At 41.6% G+C, this 19,768-nt stretch overlaps 1 protein-coding gene and 1 long non-coding RNA gene across 3 annotated transcripts in view; both read right to left on the bottom strand.

Annotated features, from left to right (window-relative positions):
- The window catches only part of UCK2 (uridine-cytidine kinase 2), a 78,066-nt gene extending 76,788 nt beyond the window's left edge, over positions 1–1,278 (bottom strand). The window contains exon 1 of one of the 2 annotated variants that reach the window (XM_070366717.1): positions 902–1,278. In XM_070366717.1, the coding sequence (XP_070222818.1) occupies positions 902–1,000 (99 nt within the window). In that variant the 5' untranslated portion in view covers positions 1,001–1,278. The other variant, XM_070366714.1, reaches the window with a different exon arrangement.
- A 10,043-nt stretch (positions 1,279–11,321) lies between these two features.
- The window catches only part of LOC138986777 (uncharacterized), a 36,810-nt gene continuing 28,363 nt past the window's right edge, over positions 11,322–19,768 (bottom strand). The window contains exons 3-4 of the long non-coding RNA XR_011463434.1: positions 18,376–18,609; positions 11,322–14,094 (exon numbers count right to left, since the gene is read on the bottom strand). This is a non-coding gene — a long non-coding RNA (uncharacterized lncRNA). The remainder of the gene's footprint in view (positions 14,095–18,375; positions 18,610–19,768) is intronic.

The raw sequence follows: 19,768 nt of genomic DNA, 5'->3' as shown, positions 1-19,768 counted from the left end.
GAAACATCTGTGAGGACTCCACCCTTCTCCACCTGCAGAAAAAGCCGGGGGTAAAGCTACGAAAAGCATATCCCTAGCTTTGCTGATAAAACAATAAAGCAGGCTGCTAGAAGGGTCAGACACCCAGAGGATGACCACTTTCCGCGGATCCAAGACGCCTACGGCCCCAGACATCTAAGAGCCCGGGGCCAGTACAACTTTCTCATTGAAGATGACCGCGTTTCCTCTTAAAACCAGAGAGGGAGAGAAAGAGAAAAGCCCTTGGTATGATCATTACACTGATGTCACCTTGCTTATTTGGCTCTCAGGATTTTTCCCGGAAACCCCTGCAATCCCCGGCCCCGGCATCCAGTCCAAGCGGGGCTCCTCTTCTTCCCCTGGACGCTGCCTCGTGCTTTCTCGCAGCCGTCTGGATAGGGCTACGCGGCTCGCTCCGCCCTTGGCACCGGGGCTGCGCCGCTGGGCGAGCGCATCAACGCCAGGACAGGGGAAGACGGGTGTACCGGGGGTTCGTAGAGGACCCTGCTTAAAGCCCTCTCCCCCACGTCGGACTTGCAAAACAATAAGCATCCGTTTTCTCTGCCCCTCCCCCACAGGACCCCGGCCACGAGTCACTGCCGCCCGGGGAGCGTGCCAGCCCTGCGATCGGTAGCCGGGGTACCTCTGGAACCTCGGGTGGCCCGAGTCCCCACCCGCCCGTCCCCCGCAGCGGCGCCCGTCGTCCGCGCAGGGAGGTCTCGGCACTGGAGCGCTGCCAGGAGCGGAGGCGCGCGGGCCACGCGGTGGCTGCAGCAACTGACACGGCCCGCGGCCGCCGGCCACATGCGCCGCCGCGGGGCCGGGACCCGGGAGGGGACCTGAAAGGAGGGGGAGAGAGCGCGGCCCCGGGGCCCCGCTGTACCTTGCCGCTGGCCGTGCCCCCGCTGACGCCGATCAGGAAGGGCTCGCCGCCGTTGGGCTGCTGGTGGTTCTGCAGGGTCTGCTCGCTGTCCCCGGCCATGGCTCGCGCGGCCCCTCCTCCCGCTGCCTGTGCGAACCGACGCACGCTCCCCGCCCGCGCCCGCGCCGGGCTCCCTCTGCTTCCCGCAGCCGCCACTGGGCGCTGCCCAGGCCAAGGCTGCCGCCGCTCCCAGCTCGGAGCCCGGTGCTGCCTTTCCCTAAGGAGCGCAGAGCCTTCCTCTGCCCGCTGCGGCCGTCCCGGTTTACATCCCAGGCAGAGGTCAGCGTGATGCTGCTGCTCCAATCCGGGCGGGCAGCGCACTGCTATTCGCCGAGGCGGCGGCGGCGAGGCGTCTGGCCCCCGCCTCCGCCCCTCCCGGGCCCCGCCGCCACCGCCCGAGGTCTCTAGGAAAGGTGTGAGCCCGACCCTCCTCCCTACCCACCCGGTTAACCCTATCAGCGACGACGGCCTGCCGAGGACCAAAGGAGAAGAAAGGAGCCTTCTGCGTGTTTTAATTGGGTATGCCCCCACCTATTTCAAAAGGGATAAAAAGCTAAAAGGGCAGATCAAATAATAGAGGATGCCTCAGGTTTGAGAAGCAAAATCAGAACAAGCTTGAAAGAGTAAGATGAAACAAAGGGTTAACGTCATTTATCCATTGTCCAGACTAAAAACTTGTGTTCCGAAAATGAAATTTTTTCCCCCTCCCGTTTGCCAAAATAATAGTTCAGCCTCTGGCTTTAAATATTTCCTCTTTTGGGAATCTCCAAACACCATCCTCTAACTTAACAGGCGACTTTCTGTAGCCCTTCTTCCGAAAGAAAGATAATTTGAGGGGGCTCTGAGGAACGCCCTCCCTCCCGACATCAATGCCCTTTCTAACCATAGTTTGAAATCCCAAACACGGAGGTTCCTGTGGAGTTAGGGCTGTGGAAGCGTTAAAACAATGCATGTCGATTTATTAGTACCTTTAAGTGAACCGGTTTAGGTGGGCAATTAGGTACTTGGTTACAAAAGACAGTAGCTGCTGGTGACCAAGAGTGGGGCCACCTCTGGAACCAGATTTCTGTATTAGCTGCAGTTCCCTGAGCAAGTCACTCAATCTCCCTTGCTCAATGTTCTCATCTGTTAAATGGGAATAATGGCAATTACATGCTAGGATTATTGTATTAAAATGAACTTTTATATTTAAAGTGTTTAACAGAGGGCCTGACACAGGTGCAAGCCTTTCTATAAAGGTGCTGTGAGAAAAGGCCCCAAAAGGGCTGAAACTGGAGAAGGAGCCTTTGCTGAAGCACAGGAAAGAGAGAGAGGACTAGACTAGCCAGTTCCAACCTCTGCTCCCTTGAACCCAGGACTGGCATCAGTGAGCTCCAGGCCCTACCATCTAAAGAAGAACTCAAGTCTATTGCATTCTCTTTCAAAACTTAGTAAATTATCTTAAATTCAGAATTACTTTGAAAAAATTACTAAAGAAAATTAAGAGTATTAGAAAAAAACATACTCTTTTCACTTTTTAAATATTTCAGGTTACCATCCCCAACCAAACTCCACAGAAGCTCAGACAAGAAACTAACCCGGGGAGAGCAGCTTCCTGGAACCCAGAGGCAGGCATTTGAGAGAGGTTAGCGAGAAGCCTTATCAGATTGCTGAGGGGTGGGTGGGTTTTGGCTGATTTGTAAATCTGCTTCTTCTCCTACAAGTTCTTCCCTTGGTGAAAAGATAACGATCTTTTAGGATTATGGCAGAGCTTTTCAGAGGCAAGAAAGGCCAACTGAAATTTGGAACTTGATGGACTCATAGCTAAGGGGATATTAGGTAATTGAGAGAAAGAAGAATAATAAAACAATGCCACATTCTCCATGAACTTTTCCCAAATTCCCATCTTCTTTATCATTCCAATAACTTTTTTCTACAACATTTTAATCATAAAAATTTTCAAACTTAAAGTTGAAAGATTTTACAGTAAAGACTGATATAGCCACCACCTAGATTCTCCTGTTAACATTGTATTATACTTGCTTTATCACATCTATACATTGTACCTTTTGTTTCCCTTCCTTAAGTGACTTACTACAAACTGGTTTACACATTTCTTGCTTTGTTTGTCTGTCTTTATTTTCTATCCTAGCACCTAAAACAGTTTCTGACACATAGCCTTAGGGAGTAAAGAGACACCATACTTCATTTCTACATTCTTAAGGCCCACAGAACAGAATAACTGCGGGTAGGAGGCACTCACACAATACATGTTTGTTGAGTACTGGATGAATGAATGAACAAATATGAAAGAGGTAAGAAAATGTGCTGTGCTGTACTTAGTCGCTCGGTTGTGTCCGACTCTTTGTGACCCCATGGACCTCAGGAGCCTGTCAGGCTCCTCTGTCCATGGGGATTCTCCAAGCAAGAATACTGGAGTGGATTGCCATGCCCTCCTCCAGGGGATCTTCCCAACCCAGGGATTGAACCCAGGTCTCCCACGTTGCAGACAGATTTTTTACCAGCTGAGCTACCAGGGAAGCCCAAATACCAACAAGTAAATATCACTTCCACCATTTTGGAAGAAAATGTGGTTTTCCCTAGATTGCATTTATGTGGTTACTATTATTTCTGAATGTTCTGTTTTCCTGTCATTCCAAGTAACTGTCTACGTCTAATCCTAGTATGTGCATCTGTTAACTAGTGGAACTAACTCCTTAACTGAGCTAACTCATTACACTTATCTGCACCCTGTTTAATAATAATAATAATATTTGACATGAGTTAATATACATAAAAGTGCTCTGAAAAAAACAAAAGCTATCTATAAAGGCCTAATCCAGCTGCTCTCTGCACTCCCTGTTTTCACTTTGCTATTTTCTTTTTTTCTGTTTGTCCCTAGGGCAGGCTCACCTACAAAGAAGGAAGTTCCCCTGTCCATTTAAATTATTAAAAATATTCTCAGCACTGGTGACCTCAACAAGGACTTCTGCATCTTTGCTTTCTATAAAGCAAGGTAGGCTGTCTGTGCTATTCCCTGTGCTGTGTCATCCTCTCTTGGGAGCCTGGTCACCAAATCCCACAGCTTAGGATGTTCAAATCACGTTTGAGCCTCCTGCAGCAATTACACTGCAGATTCTGGATTAAGTGATTTCCAGATGCCCTCCTTCCCCTCCCGCTAAGAAGAAAAAAAAAAAAAAATCAAATGTTTTCAATAAAATCCAGAGCTAGAACAGATGCACGGGAATACATTTTCTTGGTATCTGTGAGAATTTTCTTATACGTACAGAGATTCAGTCTGATCAAGTTCTGGCCTAGTTAACATTTGGGAATGAAATCAGCATGAATGTGCAACTACAGCTGTAGCTAAAGAAGAAGAAAAGAACTTGCTACTGACAGTCCTCTGCCTCCCTTATATCCTTAGCTACAGTTCTGAGCTAGACAAGCAACCTTACATTTTGCCTCCAATTGACAAATGCTACCACCAGGTGCTTCACACACCATAGCTAGTTCTCTAATTGCTTATCACATTTCCCAACCAGAAAAAAATGTTCTCACACTTCAGTATGTCTTCTGCAGCATGTTAGTTCCCTGTTATGCCTTTCTATTTACCTCCTGTCTTTTATTAATCAGCAATTACTTTGACAGGTCATAAGTACTGTTCTAAGATGACCAGATGATATGAAAGCTCCCCAATATCTGGCTTTGTAATCTTTAGTTCAGTTCAGTCGCTCAGTTGTGTCCAGCTCTTTGCGACCCCATGGACTGCAGCACGCTAGGCTTCCCTGTCCATCACCAAATCCCAGAGCTTGCTCAAACTCATGGCCACCAAGTCAGTGATACCATCCAACCATCCTATCGTCTGTGATCTTAATCAGTCACATTCTCAGATAGATACTGTTAGGCTGCAGGACATAGCAGTCTTAGAGCAGCATCAGCAGCCTCTGAAGGCAAATCCATGGTCCCCACCCCAGAAGTAGTAAACCTGAAACTTCGTGGGCCAGGCAATTTGTCTTTCTTAAACTGTACACATAATTCAAGTGCTTACCAAAGTCTGAGCATTCCTGATTTAGTGGAAAGAAGACAGTGTGAGCTCTAGTTAGAAAAGCGCAGTTTACATCCTTGCTTTGTTACTTACTCATTTTATAACCTTTAGCAAGTTACCTTCTACACACCTCAGTTTCTTTAACTGTTAAATGGTACCTGGCTCATAGGATGGTTGTAAAAAATAATAAAAATATTATCAGTATACATATAATGGTTGTTAAGTATCATTTCTCTTTCCCTCCTATTTCTGTCACAAGTCTCTAACTATTGCAAGAGTCACACCATTAGAGATTAGGCATTCCAAAGGTAAGGACTTCTAATCCCTGTGGACACTTTAAACTAAAATGAAAAAGATAATGTCCAAAATAAGTAACTCTACATGTAGTGCTTGCCTGCAGTTGGAGAAGTTGGGGATAAATGGAGAGTGGCGGCTAATGGGTCTGGGATCTCTTTTTAGAGTAAAGGGAATGTTCTGAAATTGTCTGGTGGTTGTGCAACTTTTGCATAAGAACCTTTTAATCATATAAGATGGTGAATTATATGGTATGTAAGTTGTATCTCAGTAGAGCAATTTCAAAAAATAGGTCTCAACCTGCAGTCTAGGAGGGGAAAGAAGTTTTGCAGAATTGGTAACAGAAATAACAAAGGCACAGGGGAAAAAAAGACAGAACTAAAAAGACAATGTTAAGGGATTTTGTAACCTAAAAAACAGTGCCCAGATGCAAGTCATTAATTTTTTTATATTCAGTATACTGATTTTTGCACATATGCCCTTCCCCTTCCTCAGAAAGATAATAGTCATACAAGGGCCCTTAAACTTTAGTTGGCCCAACTTCAGAAATCCCACATGTCCCTAGAACTCTTCCCAGACTTTGAAAAAGTTAACATACAAATTTTAGTCCTATAGCGATTTATTTTCTCTCCCTACCTTATAGCATGATTTGTTAGTGTGATTCTATGAAAATAAAGTCAGTTCAGTTGTCTTGCCCAGCAAGCTTGCAGCATCCTTGTTTTGTTCACACTGTGTTCTAAGCCATTTACCTTTATTCTGTTCCCAGTTCTTATCCCAGACCTGTATCTGACCCTGTGCTTCTTTGCCTATCACCAGACCACCTTGCCCATCCCACTTTTCTGCAGTGACTTCCTTCACCTTCCTCAATTAGCTCCGAGGTCACTTTCTCTGTAAATAGTCTACTTCTACCTCTCCCCCTTCACCCTAGGGCTGATGCTTTGTCCATTACACCATAATGGACATTATGGTTGGTGATGTACAGTGCTGGGACTAGGGTGACACAAGGGTGTCAAAATGTAAGGAGGCCCTGACTCTCGGATGGAGCAAGTGCTAGAGTAGCTGTGCTGTGCTTAGCCGTTCAGTCGTGTCCAACTCTCTGCAGCCCCGTGGACTGCAGCCCACCAGGCTGCTCTGTCCATGGGGATTCTCCAGGCAAGAATACTGGAGTGGGTTGCCATGCCTTCCTCCAGGAGATCTTCCCGACCCAGGGATCAAACCCAGGTCTCCTGCATTGCGGGCAGATTCTTTCCTGTCTTGAGCCACCAGGGAAGCTAGTGTAGGGTGGGCCTTAAAAAGGAGTCTTCCATATGTGTTTGTTCCAAATGTCTTCTTTGTCTCTCTCTAGTCCCAGCCCTAGTAACTGTCAACAGGAGAAGCAGAAGATGGTACAGCTGATGGCATCAATCTCAGAGGAGTAGCTACATTTAGACTGGTGGCCACGGATGGCAGTTTGTGTTGGAGGCTAAATGAGATTGCAGATTTAGCAGATTAGTTTTTGCTCGGTGTTCAAATGGTATGTTGCTGAAAAGTTACTTCGGTATCTCAAAGCAAACTCTCCCCAGATCATTAGGAGAGAAAATTAATTCAACTCTGCTTCATAATGAAATTACAGCTGTTCCTGGTGGCAGAGAGGCCTAAAAGTTTGAGTGATAGAACCTAGTGTTTCAGAAATATTTTTAGTCAGAGACTGAGAAAACTAAAAAAAGCAACAGATTCCCCAGGCACACACACACACACTCACAAGTAGAATTTTGAGTGTAATTTACTTAGGTCTGACACAGCCTGCTGGCCAGGGGACGTGGTGGGGGTAAGTGCAGCTTCAGAGGAGAGCACCCACTGCCAGCAGAATGGAAGTGTTAGCTCTTTTTAAGGAATCTGGGTCACCTCTGCCAGCACAGAGGGCCCAGGGGCATAGTGTTTGCAAAGACAGTATCCTCAAAGGCACCTATCCAGATGTCCCCACCCATATCTTAGGATCTTAGGTGTTTACCACCAAGACCCTGACATCTTTCTACCGGTCCTGCCTTGGCTGACCAACACAAGCTCAGTTTTGAGCTCTAAGCCTGTATTCAGCCGGCTGAAATGACATGCACTATCCCAACTTGCTGGCAGTAGGGACATTAATTAGCTGGGGCTCTTGGTCAGTTATGTTGCTTGCAGGCTGAGTTCTTTGAGGTGCTTCTCGTGGTCACCATATATGGAGAGCAAAGTCTTAAAATCTCTGATTAAAATTGTTGAATTATCAATTTTCCCTTTCAGTTACGTCACTTTTTGCTGCATGTATTTTAGGACTCTTTTGTTAAGTATGTATACATTTATGAGGGGTCAGATCCATTATGAAATGTCCCTGCTTATCTCTCAGAATATTCTATGTCCTAAAGCCAATTCTGTCTGACATTAATAAGCCACTCCGCCTCTCTTATGATTACCGATTGCATGGTATATCGGTTTCCATCTTTTAACTTATTTGTATCTGTGAATCTAACATGTATGTCTTATGAACTGTATATACTTGGATCTTGCTTTTTTATATAGCCTGACAATCTGTAGTAGATCTAACAGTATAGTATAATAAGTCTGCTAGTAACATCTCCTCTCAGTTTTTGCTTATCTGGTAATATCTTTATTTCAATTTCCTTTTCAAAGAATGGTTTTATTGGATATAGAATTCTTGGTTAAGAGCATGGTACTTTGTCCCTGGCCCTTTTAATATGTCATTCTACTGTCTTTCTGGACTTCATTATTTCTAGTGAGAAGTTAGCTATTAATTGTTGTCCCCCTAAATATGATGAGTCATTTTCCCTTGCTGCTTTCAAGATTTTTCTCTTTGCCTTTGGTTTTCAGAAATTTGCCTCATGTCGAGGTGTGGTTCTCTTTTATCCTGTTGAAATTTCATTGAGTTTTAGGATTTGTAAGTTAAGGTTTTTCATGAAATTTTGGATGTTTTTTGGCCAGTTTCTCGAAAATATGTTTTCTTCTCCTTTCTCCCTCCCCATTTTGGGACTCCCATTAAAGCTGGAATACTTGACTCCACGGTTTCCAAGACTCTGTTTAATTTGCTTCAATCCTCTTTGTTCTCTGTCCTTAGGTGTGGACAATTTCTATTAGTCTGTCTTCAACTTCACCAATTATTTCTCCTGTCATCTCCGATCTGCTGTTGAAACCATGTAATGAATTTTTCATTTGAGTTATACTTTTCAAATCTAGGATTTCCATTTGGTTCTTCTTAATACTATTTTCCTATTGAGATTTGCTTTGTGTTGATTCATTGTTAGCATTTCTAAAGTTATTTGAACAAATTTATAATGGCTGCCTTGGAGTGTTTCTCTGCTAAAAGTAAAAGCTGGGTCTGTTCCTAGTTTCTTCTTTTTGTTTTTTTGTTGTTTGTTTTTCTTGTATATGCGTATAACTTTCCTAGGTCTTTTTGCATGTCTAGTAATTTTTATTTAAAAAACTGGAAATTTTAGATAATATATTTTAGCTACTCTGAGTTCCATTTTATATTTCTGATGGTTATTGGATTTTTCATTTTTTGTTTAATAAGATGCTTAAACTGCAGACTCCATTTCCCTGATGTACAGCCTCCTGTCTCTGCTGTTATATTTATTTTTAATTAATTAGTTTTTTTCTTTTGGCCTAACCCTGTGGCATGTGAGATCTTAGTTCCCCGACCAGGGATCGAACCCACACTTCATGCATTGGAAGACACAGTCTTAACCACTGTGCCACTGGGAAAGTCCTTCTGCTGTTTTATTTTTGCTTGTTAGTTTGCTGTGTTTGCTCAGCCTAGCTCCCTAGTGATTTCCTCTATGACTAATTGCTTAGTGGTCAGTCAATGCTTTGGGCAAAGGTTGTACTCAAATACCTTGAGCCAGTTAGGCTCTGCTGATTGATATGTGTGGATTATGGAATGCATTCAAAGCTTCAGCCTGTACTCAAGTCTCCCTCATCTTTTAGTTTTTGCTGGATTCTCCAAGGTCTGTTGGATCTCTTCTATACATGTGTAGTGTCCCAGTCAGCTAAGAGGGTGAGCAGCTTATCTCAGCTCTTCTATCCCTGCTTCAATTCCAGGATTGCCCTGTTAAATTTCTGGCTGCTTCACCACTTGCTCTGAACCTGAACCTTATCTTCAAGCTGCAGGGATGCTTGAAGCATTTTCCCTTGTGTCCAACTAAAGTGAAAGTGAAGTCGCTCAGTCGTGTCTGACTCTTTGCAACCCCATGGACTGTAGCCTACCAGGCTCCTCCGTCTATGGGATTTTCCAGGCAAGAGTACTGAAGAGGGTTGCCATTTCCTTCTCCAGGGGATCTTCCCGATCCAAGGGTCAAACCCAGGTATCCCGCATAGCAGGCAGATGCTTTACTTTCTGAGCCACCAGGGAAGCCCTGACTGAGTCCAGCTAAGTCCACTACTTGTTACTGGTGAGGTTTGTAGGACTGTGGTCCCTACACTGAATAGGATCTGACTCCTCTTGCCGATATGAGATTCTCTTGCAAAATTGAAAACTGTCCAGTGAAATAAAACACAGCAAGATAAAATTCCAGGCTCTGAAACTTTATTCAGGGAATTCTACCAAACATTCAAAGGAGAGTTAACACCAAGATTTCACAAACTACCAGAGAGAAAAAAAAAAATGGAACATTTAACAATTCATTTTATGTGACCAGCAAGAAATTTAACACCAAAACCTGACAACACAGGACAAGAATGGAAAATTAAAGGGTTTTTCTATAAGCATATAGTCTCTCCTATAAGCATAGTAAGTAAAAATCCTAAATATAAATCACAATTTTAAATATGCATGCTATGCTAAGTTGCTTCAGTTGTGTCTGACTCTGTAAGACCCTGTGGACTGTAGCCCTCCAGGCTCCTCCGTCCATGGGATTTTCCAGGCAAGAATACTGGAGCAGGTCGCCATGCCCTCCTTCAGGGGATCTTCCTGACCCAGGGATCGAACCTTGTGTCTCTTAATGTCTCCTGCACTGGCAGGCACTAGCGCCACCTGGGAAGCCCAATTTTAAATATATCAACACATAAAAGAATAGTCTATCACAAACAAGGTTTATTTTAAAAATGTAAGGTTAGTTTAATATTGGAAAAATCTATACCTTCAATGTTCTAGATCTGGCTCAAAAACGATGTGCAGAGAGCAGTGTATATTTAGATATGGATAAATCCTGCAATAAGAAGAGTTAGTGTCCTTCATTACCTATCTCTATGAAATGAACTCTTTCTTTAATATCCTGCAGCAGTATTTCCCAAAATATGTGCCTTGGAACAGTGGTTTTGGGAGGAAAAGAGGTGTTGGAAACAAGTAAGTTTGGAAAAACCTGTGTACTATCCTCTGTTCCCACTTTAACTTCTAGGCGGGAGTGACAGGGCACATTAGCATATTAAACACCCTGAGAAATACTGCAATAAAGAAACTCACTTATGTTTGTTGAAGCCAGTGCTTTACCAAAGTGCAGAATCCTTTTCTTGGTATGCCTATTACTAAAAGGCAGAGCCAATATTTTGTGGAGCTCAAAGTGCTAGTAACCAAGAGTCCATACAGCAAATTATCTCTTACAAAGAACAGTATTTTGCTAGCTTGAAAGAGGCTGTAAGAGACCTATTCACACTAAGAAAGATATCTATTTACTTCAGCTACTAGATATCACATATTTAATGTTATTAATATTTATTATAATTGTTTTCTAGCTTAGGTTATAGATGTTTAGTGTATAAAAATCAATGAAGAAAATTTTTATATAGAATATTGAAGTTCTCTTTAATTCCTCCCTTAGAGATAATTGTTATTATCAGTTTAGTGTTATTATTCAGTTTTTAATATTCATATTTTTTGCAAAGCTTTTTTTAGAATAATTGCCCACTAGCAGAAGAGTTCATCAGTTTCTGCTAATGAAAAATAGACATATCAATACCTCTAAGCTTTCAAATAAATATGAAAATATCAGAGTTTTTAAAAATATGTACAAGGGACTTCTCTGGTGGTCCAGTGATTAAGAATCTGCCTTGAGATGTGGGGAAGCCAGGTTTGATCCCTGGTCTCGGAACTAAGATCCCACATGTTGCAGAGCAACTAAGCCTGCACACCGCAACTGTAGGAGCCCACGCTCCACAACGAAGGATCCTGCACGATGCAGTCAAGATCCCACATGCCACAACTGAGACCTGATGCAGCCAGATGTATATATATATATACACAAAATATGCATGAAAGAGTACTAAAGTACAGGGACTTCCCTGGTGATCCAGCAGCTAAGACTCCACACTCCCAACGTATGGGGCCCGGGTTCTATTCCTGGTTGAGGAATGAGATTCCACATGCCAAAATGAAAACTGAAGATCCTGCATGCCACAACTAAGACCCAGTACAGCCAAACAAATAACACTAAATATTTAAAAATGTTAAATGTAAAAGGGAAGATAAAAGAAGGAAAAAACCCTCAGGAGAGGAAAGCTGAACACTATGACATCTGATTAACTTTAAGGAAGACATGGAACACACCAAAGATGGGAAACAAACTGGGATAATTTATTTCTTTTTGGATACACAAAACACATTTTTGAATGTTCCAACAGTTTCATAACAAACAGTTTTCACTATGGCTATTATAAATCAAGGCATACTTACACAGGAAAGTATTCACAGACATAAAATTAGTTTAGCAGACAAGAGAAAATGGGTAAAAGACATGAGTAGTTGACAGTTATGACTGATGGAGAGAAGATGTCTCTCATTCACAATAATCCAGGATTTGGAATGAAATGAAGGTCAACAGAGGAAGAACTCCAAGTCAGTGTCAGCCTGTTGGCAGCTGGAGCGCCACTGTCGCCAAGGGAGACAACTAGGCACTCACTGTCCCTTCTCCATTGGTGACGTTTCCAGGGATCAGGTGGGAGTTGAAATGACGAGAGAAAGGGTTTTGTAAATAAGGCCACAGGAATTATCACACTGCTCAGTGTTCTGGATCATCTGACTCATCGCCACCTCTGACAATGGCATCCAGGCCTATTCTGTGGAAGGGTCTCATTTTCTTCTGTATTGCAACTTCCAAAGTTTCAGGTCCAGTCCCCACAATTATTTTCCTTTAACCTCTCAGGCTGAAATATCAGAACATTTATATCCTATTCTTCCAGTTGTCAGATTACTTTCATGTCCTCCTGCGGTTCTTCTCCAGCGTTAGCGTATCTTTCCTCTGGTGTGGACACAGAGCTATGTACAGTATTCTGGATGAGAACTCTTCTGTTTCTTTTACAATGCCCTTCCTAATGACCTCACATTGGTGTTGCTCTCTGTGGCTAAAGAACCATGCTAATCTGGACTACCATGTTCAAAGAACAAAAGGATTGCCTATGACACCCCACTGGCTTGCTTGCCTTGGTTTAGGCGGAAAAGAGATCTAGACCAACAAGTCAGGAGACCTGGCACATAGTCTGGTATTACCAGTAATGAGCTATGTCACCTTGTAAGTTATTTACATTTTATTGGTTATCATTTATTCACATATAAAATGAAAGGATTGACTTTTAGATGCTCTTTAGTTCCCTCCCAGCTCTGAATTTATATAATTATGATATGTAGCTTGAGCTTCCCTGGTGGCTCAGATGGTAAAGCGTCTGCCTGCAGTGCGGGAGGCCCGGGTTTGATCCTTGGGTTGGGAAGATCCCCTGGAGAAGGAAATGGCAACCCACTCCAGTACTCTTGCCTGGAAAATCCCACGGACTGAGGAGCCTGGTGGGCTACAGTCCATGGGCTCGCAAAGAATCGGACACAACTGAGGGAGCTTATCTACCATTATTCTCTACATTGTTACACCTCATAGGAATTTTTAGTAGTATATTTGTATCTTGGCATTTCACGTACTGCAGTTGGCTATACTACAAATGTAAATATCTCACCTTAAAACCTCAAATCTTAAAAAAAAAAACAAAAAAAAACTCAAATCTTAATGAAACATATACCTCTGCATCAGTGTGTAAGGAACCATATCCATAGTGCATTTCAAAACTCTAACCTTTTATTTTCTTGTTCTAAATCACAATTCTAATGGCCATCATCAAAAAATCTACAAACAATAAATGCTGGAGAGTGTGTGGAAAAGACTTACACTGTTTGTGGGAATGTAAATTGGTTCAGCCACTATGGAGAACAGTATGGAGGTTCCTTAAAAAAACAAAAATAAGCTGTCATATAATGCACTCCTGGGCATATATCTGGAGAAAACCATAATTCAAAAAGATATATGCACCCCAGTGTTCACTGCAGCACTACTTCCAATAGCCTGGACATGGAAGCAACCTCAATGTCCATCAACAGTGGAGTGGATACAAAAGATGTAATACAGATATACAATGGAATATTACTCAAGTCATAAAAAGGGGAATGAAATTGGGTCATTTGCAGAGGTGGTGGATGGATCTAGAGAGTGTCATACATAGTGAAGTAAGCCAGATAAAGACAACTATCATCTGATACTGCTTATATGTGGAATCTAAAAAAAATTATGGTTATGGTGGGGAGGAGGGAAGTGGAGAGATAAATTGAGAGATCAGGACTGACATATACACATTCAGTTCAGTCACTCAGTCGTGTCCAACTCTTTGCAATCCCACAGACTGCAGCATGCCAGGCTTCCCCGTCCATCACGATCTCCCAGAGCTTGCTCAAACTCATGTCCATCGAGTTGGTGATGCCATCCAACCATCTCATCCTCTGTTGTCCCCTTCTCCTCCTGCCTTCAATCTTTTCCAGCATCAGGGTCTTTTCCAATGAGTCAGTTCTGTGCCAAAGTATTGGAGCTTCAGCTTCAGCATCAGAACTAAAGAGCCTCTTTATGAAAGTGAAAGAAGAGAGTGAAAAAGTTAGCTTAAAATTCAATACTCAAAAAACTAAGATCAGGGCATCCAATCCCATAGCAAATAAATGGAGAAACAATGGAAACAGTAAGAGTCTTTATTTTGGAGGGCTCCAAAATCACTGCAGATGGTGACTGCAGCTATGAAATTAAAAGACACTTGCTCCTTAGAAGAAAAGGTATGACTAACCTAGACAGCATATTAAAAAGCAGAGACATTACTTTGCCAACAAAGGTCCATCTAGTCAAAGCTATGGTTTTTCCAGTAGTCATGTATAGATGTGAGAGTTGCACTATAAAGAAAGCTAAGCACCAAAGAATTGATGCTTTTGAACTGTGGTATTGGAGAAGACTCTTGAAAGTCCCTTGGACTGCAAGGAGATCAAACCAGTCAGTCCCAAAGGAAATCAGTCCTGAATATTCACTGGAAGGACTGATGCTGAAGCTGAAGCTCCAATACTTTGGCCGCCTGATGTGAAGAATGACTCACTGGAAAAGACCCTGATGCTGGGAAAAATTGAAGGCAGGAGGAGAAGGGGACAACAGAGGATGAGATGGTTGGATGGCATTACCAACTCGATGTACATGAGTTTGAGCAAACTCCGGGAGATCGTGATGGATAGGGAAGCCTGGCATGCTGCAGTCCATGTGGTTGCAAAGAGTTGGACATGACTGACTGAACTGAATAACTGATTCAATCTGCTGTACACCTGAAACTAACCACCCAACGTTGTAAATCAACTGTCCTCTAATAAAACGTTTTTTTAAAATCACAACTCCATTCATTTATACATTCTTTTTTTTTTTAAATGTTAAGTTCTTGTAATTTGCCAGTAAGACAGATATTATTTCTGTTCTTATTGAGCTTACAATCTAAAGACTGGTACAGGTACTTGAACACGCTATGACAAGAAAATGTGATCCTATGGAAAACACTAGGGAATATTTAGCAGAGACATCTAACCACATCCCAAAGCAACCTCAAGTTTTTAAAATAACCTTTGACTTCACTATTTGAAACTTTGAACATTTAAACAAATTACATCTGCAGCTCTAATTTTTTTTTTTTTAATTACAGATTTATTTGCTCGGTGGCACATGGGATCTTCCTGGATCAGGGATCAAACCAATGTCTCCTGCATTGGCAGGCAGGTTCTTAACCACTGAGCTACCAGGGAAGGCCCCAGTTCTCCTTTATTTAAGATAAAGTAATTTAACTAAAAACATTAGAAATTCTCCTTTCCCTAAAAAAGTACATTCAGACACCTCCATATCAATAACATCTTACAACCCAGGAGAATATTTTCCAAATGGCTTTAATAGTAGCTTATTTATTAGTTGATAAACAACCCTGCAATTTTCCTAAGTTTCTAAGTACTGTGCAAAACTGGCCCGCCATAGGTGAAATAAACCCAATATAATTTATGCATTGTTTACAGAAATGTTTCAGCTGTATTCTACATGGGATGCCCTACAAATGAGTGTAATACATTTGTTACAAAGGAACATAATTGGCCAACACAGACAATAGTCTTTTGTGTATTAAGACCATAAAGCTTCACTGTTGTTATTGTTGAGTATTTTTAATCTTAAATGTAATAGTTTTGACTTTTATTATTTCTCCATTATAAAAGTAATATAGAATTATAGTCAAATTAGAAACTCTTAAGTGAGTATAAAGAAAACAATCACCCTTAAAGTCCCAGTCAGATATAACTCACATTAACAGTTTAGTGTATAACCTGCTACCTGGTTTTTCCCCTCTTTTCTTTACTTTCTAAAAGGGACTTCAACTGTACAAATTTGAAATAATCAAAACTCTTACTTTGTAACACATTCTCATCATTGACTCTCTTCATTATTTATTTAATAAGCTACTAAATATTTGCCACCGTATGCAAGACCTGCAGTGTGCTGTGCTATGCACAGTCGTGTCTGACTCTCTGCAACACCATGGCCTGTAGCCAACCAGGTTCCTCTGTCCATGGGATTTCCCAGGTAAGAATACTGGAGTGGGTTGCCATTTCCTTCTCCAGGGGAATCTTCCTGACCCAGGGATTGAATCTGTGTTTCTGGTGTCTCCTGCCTTGGCAGGCGGATTCTTTACCACTGCACCACCTGGGATATCTAGAATAGAGACAACAAATGACAGGTTATTGTCAATATTCTAGATGTTTTTCTATGCATTATATGTATGTAGAACTTTTTTAAAAGTGGTCCTTTCTAGTCAAGATCTCATCAGTCTAGTATCTACAATTAAGAGATTGAAGTGAGAAGCAAAGATTGTCCTAACACATATTTACCAATGAACTAATAGCATTCAATGTAACCGATAAACATCTGTATCATTTGAAGTACTGAACAGTATTCTACTGCACAAATTTGTTACAATTTATTTAACAGTCTGCTTTTTTAACATTTAGATACTGTTTTTTAAATTAGGTAAGAATATGAAAACACCCTTAAATATACTTCTTGACCCATATCTTGACCCATCTATCTGATTATTTCCTCTAGTTGGATCAAAGGGTATGCACATTTTTAGGGCCTTTGATACAACCTGCTAAATTGCTTTTAAAGTTTAAACTAATTTAGCCTCCAGTGACCTCACTAGGAAAGGAAGGCTCCAGATGCCAGAAGACCTCAGGCAGCAAGAAGTTGGTGGCATAAATACAACAATCAGACCTGAGGATGAGTAGGGCACTGACAAAGTATACTATGCTTTAGGAAGAAATCATATATGCAACATTTAATTTGAATATTTTAGCATATTTTTTAGGTTATATATGCAAGAATACTGTAAAATCCATGATGGAAAAAAAGCCACAGAAACAAAACTTTGTGTGGCCAGAGGTCTAGTTCAGTTCAGTCACTTAGTCATGTCCAACTCTTTGCGACGCCATGAATCACAGCACGCCAGGCCTCCCTGTCCATCACCAACTGCCGCAGTTCACTCAAACTCATGTCTATCAAGTCGGTGATGCCATCCAGCCATCTAATCCTCTGTCGTCCCCTTCTGCTCCTGCCCCCAATCCCTCCCAGCATCAGTCTTTTCCAATGAGTCAACTCTTTGTATGAGGTGGCCAAAGTACTGGAGTTTCAGCTTCAGCATCAATCCTTCCAATGAACACCAAGGACTGATCTCCTTTAGGATGGACTGGTTGGATCTCCTTGCAGTCCAAGGGACTCTCAAGAGTCTTCTTCAACACCACAGTTCAAAAGCATCAATTCTTCGGCGCTCAGCCTTCTTCACAGTCCAACTCTCACATCCATACATGACCACTGGAAAAACCATAGCCTTGACTAGACGGACCATTGTTGGCAAAGTAATGTCTCTGCTTTTGAATATGCTATCTAGGTTGGTCATAACTTTCCTTCCAAGGAGTAAGCGTCTTTTAATTTCATGGCTGCAGTCACCATCTGCGGTGATTTTGGAGCCCACAAAAATAAAGTCTGACACTGTTTCCACTGTTTCCCTATCTATCTGCCATGAAGTGATGGGACCAGATGCCATGATCTTGGTTTTCTGAATGTTGAGCTTTAAGCCAACTTTATCACTCTTAGTCAACATGGAAATCAGATTGATTATATTCTTTGCAGCCAAAGATGGAGAAGCTCTATACAGTCAGCAAAAACAAGACTGGGAGCTGACTGTGGCTCAGATCATGAACTCCTTATTGCCAAATTCAGACTTAAATTGAAGAAAGTGGGGAAAACCACTAGACCATTCAGATATGATCTAAATCAAATTCCTTATGATTATACATTGGAAGTGAGAAATAGATTTAAGGGACTAGATCTGATAGAGTGCCTGATGAACTTCATGACATTGTACAGGAGACAGGGATCAAGACCATCCCCATGGAAAAGAAACACAAAAAAGCAAAATGGCTGTCTGGGGAGGCCTTACAAATAGCTGTGAAAAGAAGAGAAGTGAAAAGCAAAGGACAAAAGGAAAGATATAAGCATCTGAATGCAGAGTTCCAAAGAATAGCAAGGAAAGATAAAAAAATCTTCCTCAGTGATCAATGCAAAGAAATAGAGGAAAACACCAGAATGGGAAAGACTAGAGATCTCTTCAAGAAAATTAGAGATACCAAGGGAACATTTCATGCAAAGATGGGCTCGATAAAGGACAGAAATGGTATGGACCTAACAGAAGCAGAAGATATTAAGAAGAGGTGGTAAGAATACACAGAAGAACTGTACAAGAAGAGCTTCACGACCCAGATAATCACGATGGTGTGATCACTCACCTAGAGCCAGACGTCCTGGAATGTGAAGTCAAGTGGGCCTTAGGAAGCATCACTACAAACAAAGCTAGTGGAGGTGATGGCATTCCAGTTGAGCTATTTCAAATCCTGAAAGATGATGCTGTGAAAGTGCTGCACTCAATATGCCAGCAAATTTGGAAAACTCAGCAGTGGCCACAGGACTGAAAAAGGTCAGTTTTCATTCCAATCCCAAAGAAAGGCCAGGGGTCTAAGTTTCTGTCAAAAACCAAATTATATGATGAATAAGTGGAAATATTTTTTAAAAATAAAAAGTATAACTATTAAATCCTATCCAATTTTTATATGTCTGTAACCAGTCCTGGGTGTTCATTGGAAGGACTGATGCTGAGGCTGAAACTCCAATACTTTGGCCACCTCATGCGAAGAGTTGATTCATTGGAAAAGACCCTGATGCTGGCAGTGATTGGAGGCAGGAGGAAAAGGGGACGACAGAGGATGAGATGGCTGGATGGCATCACCAACTCAATGCACATGAGTTTGAGTGAACTCCGGGAGTTGGTGATGCACAGGGAGGCCTGGTGTGCTACGGTTCATGGGGTCGCAAACAGTTGGACACAACTGAGCGACTGAACTGAACTGAACCCTTTAGGCCAACTTGAAATGTACAATGTGTAAAGCTTCAGGCAGATGAAGACCTAGAAAAAATATTTTTTAAACCCTTACATGCGTCTATATATACATGTAACAAACTCATATTAAATATTTTTCTAACATGGATTTAGTAATAATCCCACATTATTGCAGTCCTCCTGCTTACCATTTATTTTGGTTTTAGAAATGGTAAAAAAATTTATCAAGTTATATATATATATATATATATATATATATAAACAACATACACATTTTATACATTCACAAAGTAAAAAATAAGCAATAAAAAGTATACAATAAAAAATAAATCTTATGTGTGTTCCTAATGTTACTATCCAAAGGCAGTCACTCTTAATGGTTTCTTACATATCCTTAAGACTGTCTATGCACATATCAAACACACAGACAAAAAATGTGTGTGTGTTCTCTCTCCAATTAAAAAAAAACAAAAACATATGCTACAAATTGTTCTACATTTTGTATTTATCACTGTATCTTAGAGACTATTCCCTATTACTACAGAGGTATCTGCCTCATAAAAAAAAATTTTTTTTTAATTAAAAGCACAGAACAAAACATTTTCAGGGCTTAGGGGAAATTACTTTTGAGGAAGGCTCAGTAGATACTGTGAGATTACTGTAATAAGAAAAAGTTGAAGGAGACATTCATTTATTCATTCCTTCACGTACTCATTCACTATGATTCACTCATTCACTTACTCATTCACTATGACTCATTCACTATGATTCCTTCACTTACTCAT

Source organism: Bos mutus, chromosome 3, assembly GCF_027580195.1.
Source record: "Bos mutus isolate GX-2022 chromosome 3, NWIPB_WYAK_1.1, whole genome shotgun sequence".
Taxonomy (NCBI): domain Eukaryota; kingdom Metazoa; phylum Chordata; class Mammalia; order Artiodactyla; family Bovidae; genus Bos; species Bos mutus.
The sequence above is the reverse complement of the archived record's forward strand: the minus strand, read 5'-3'. Positions and strand labels throughout refer to the sequence as shown.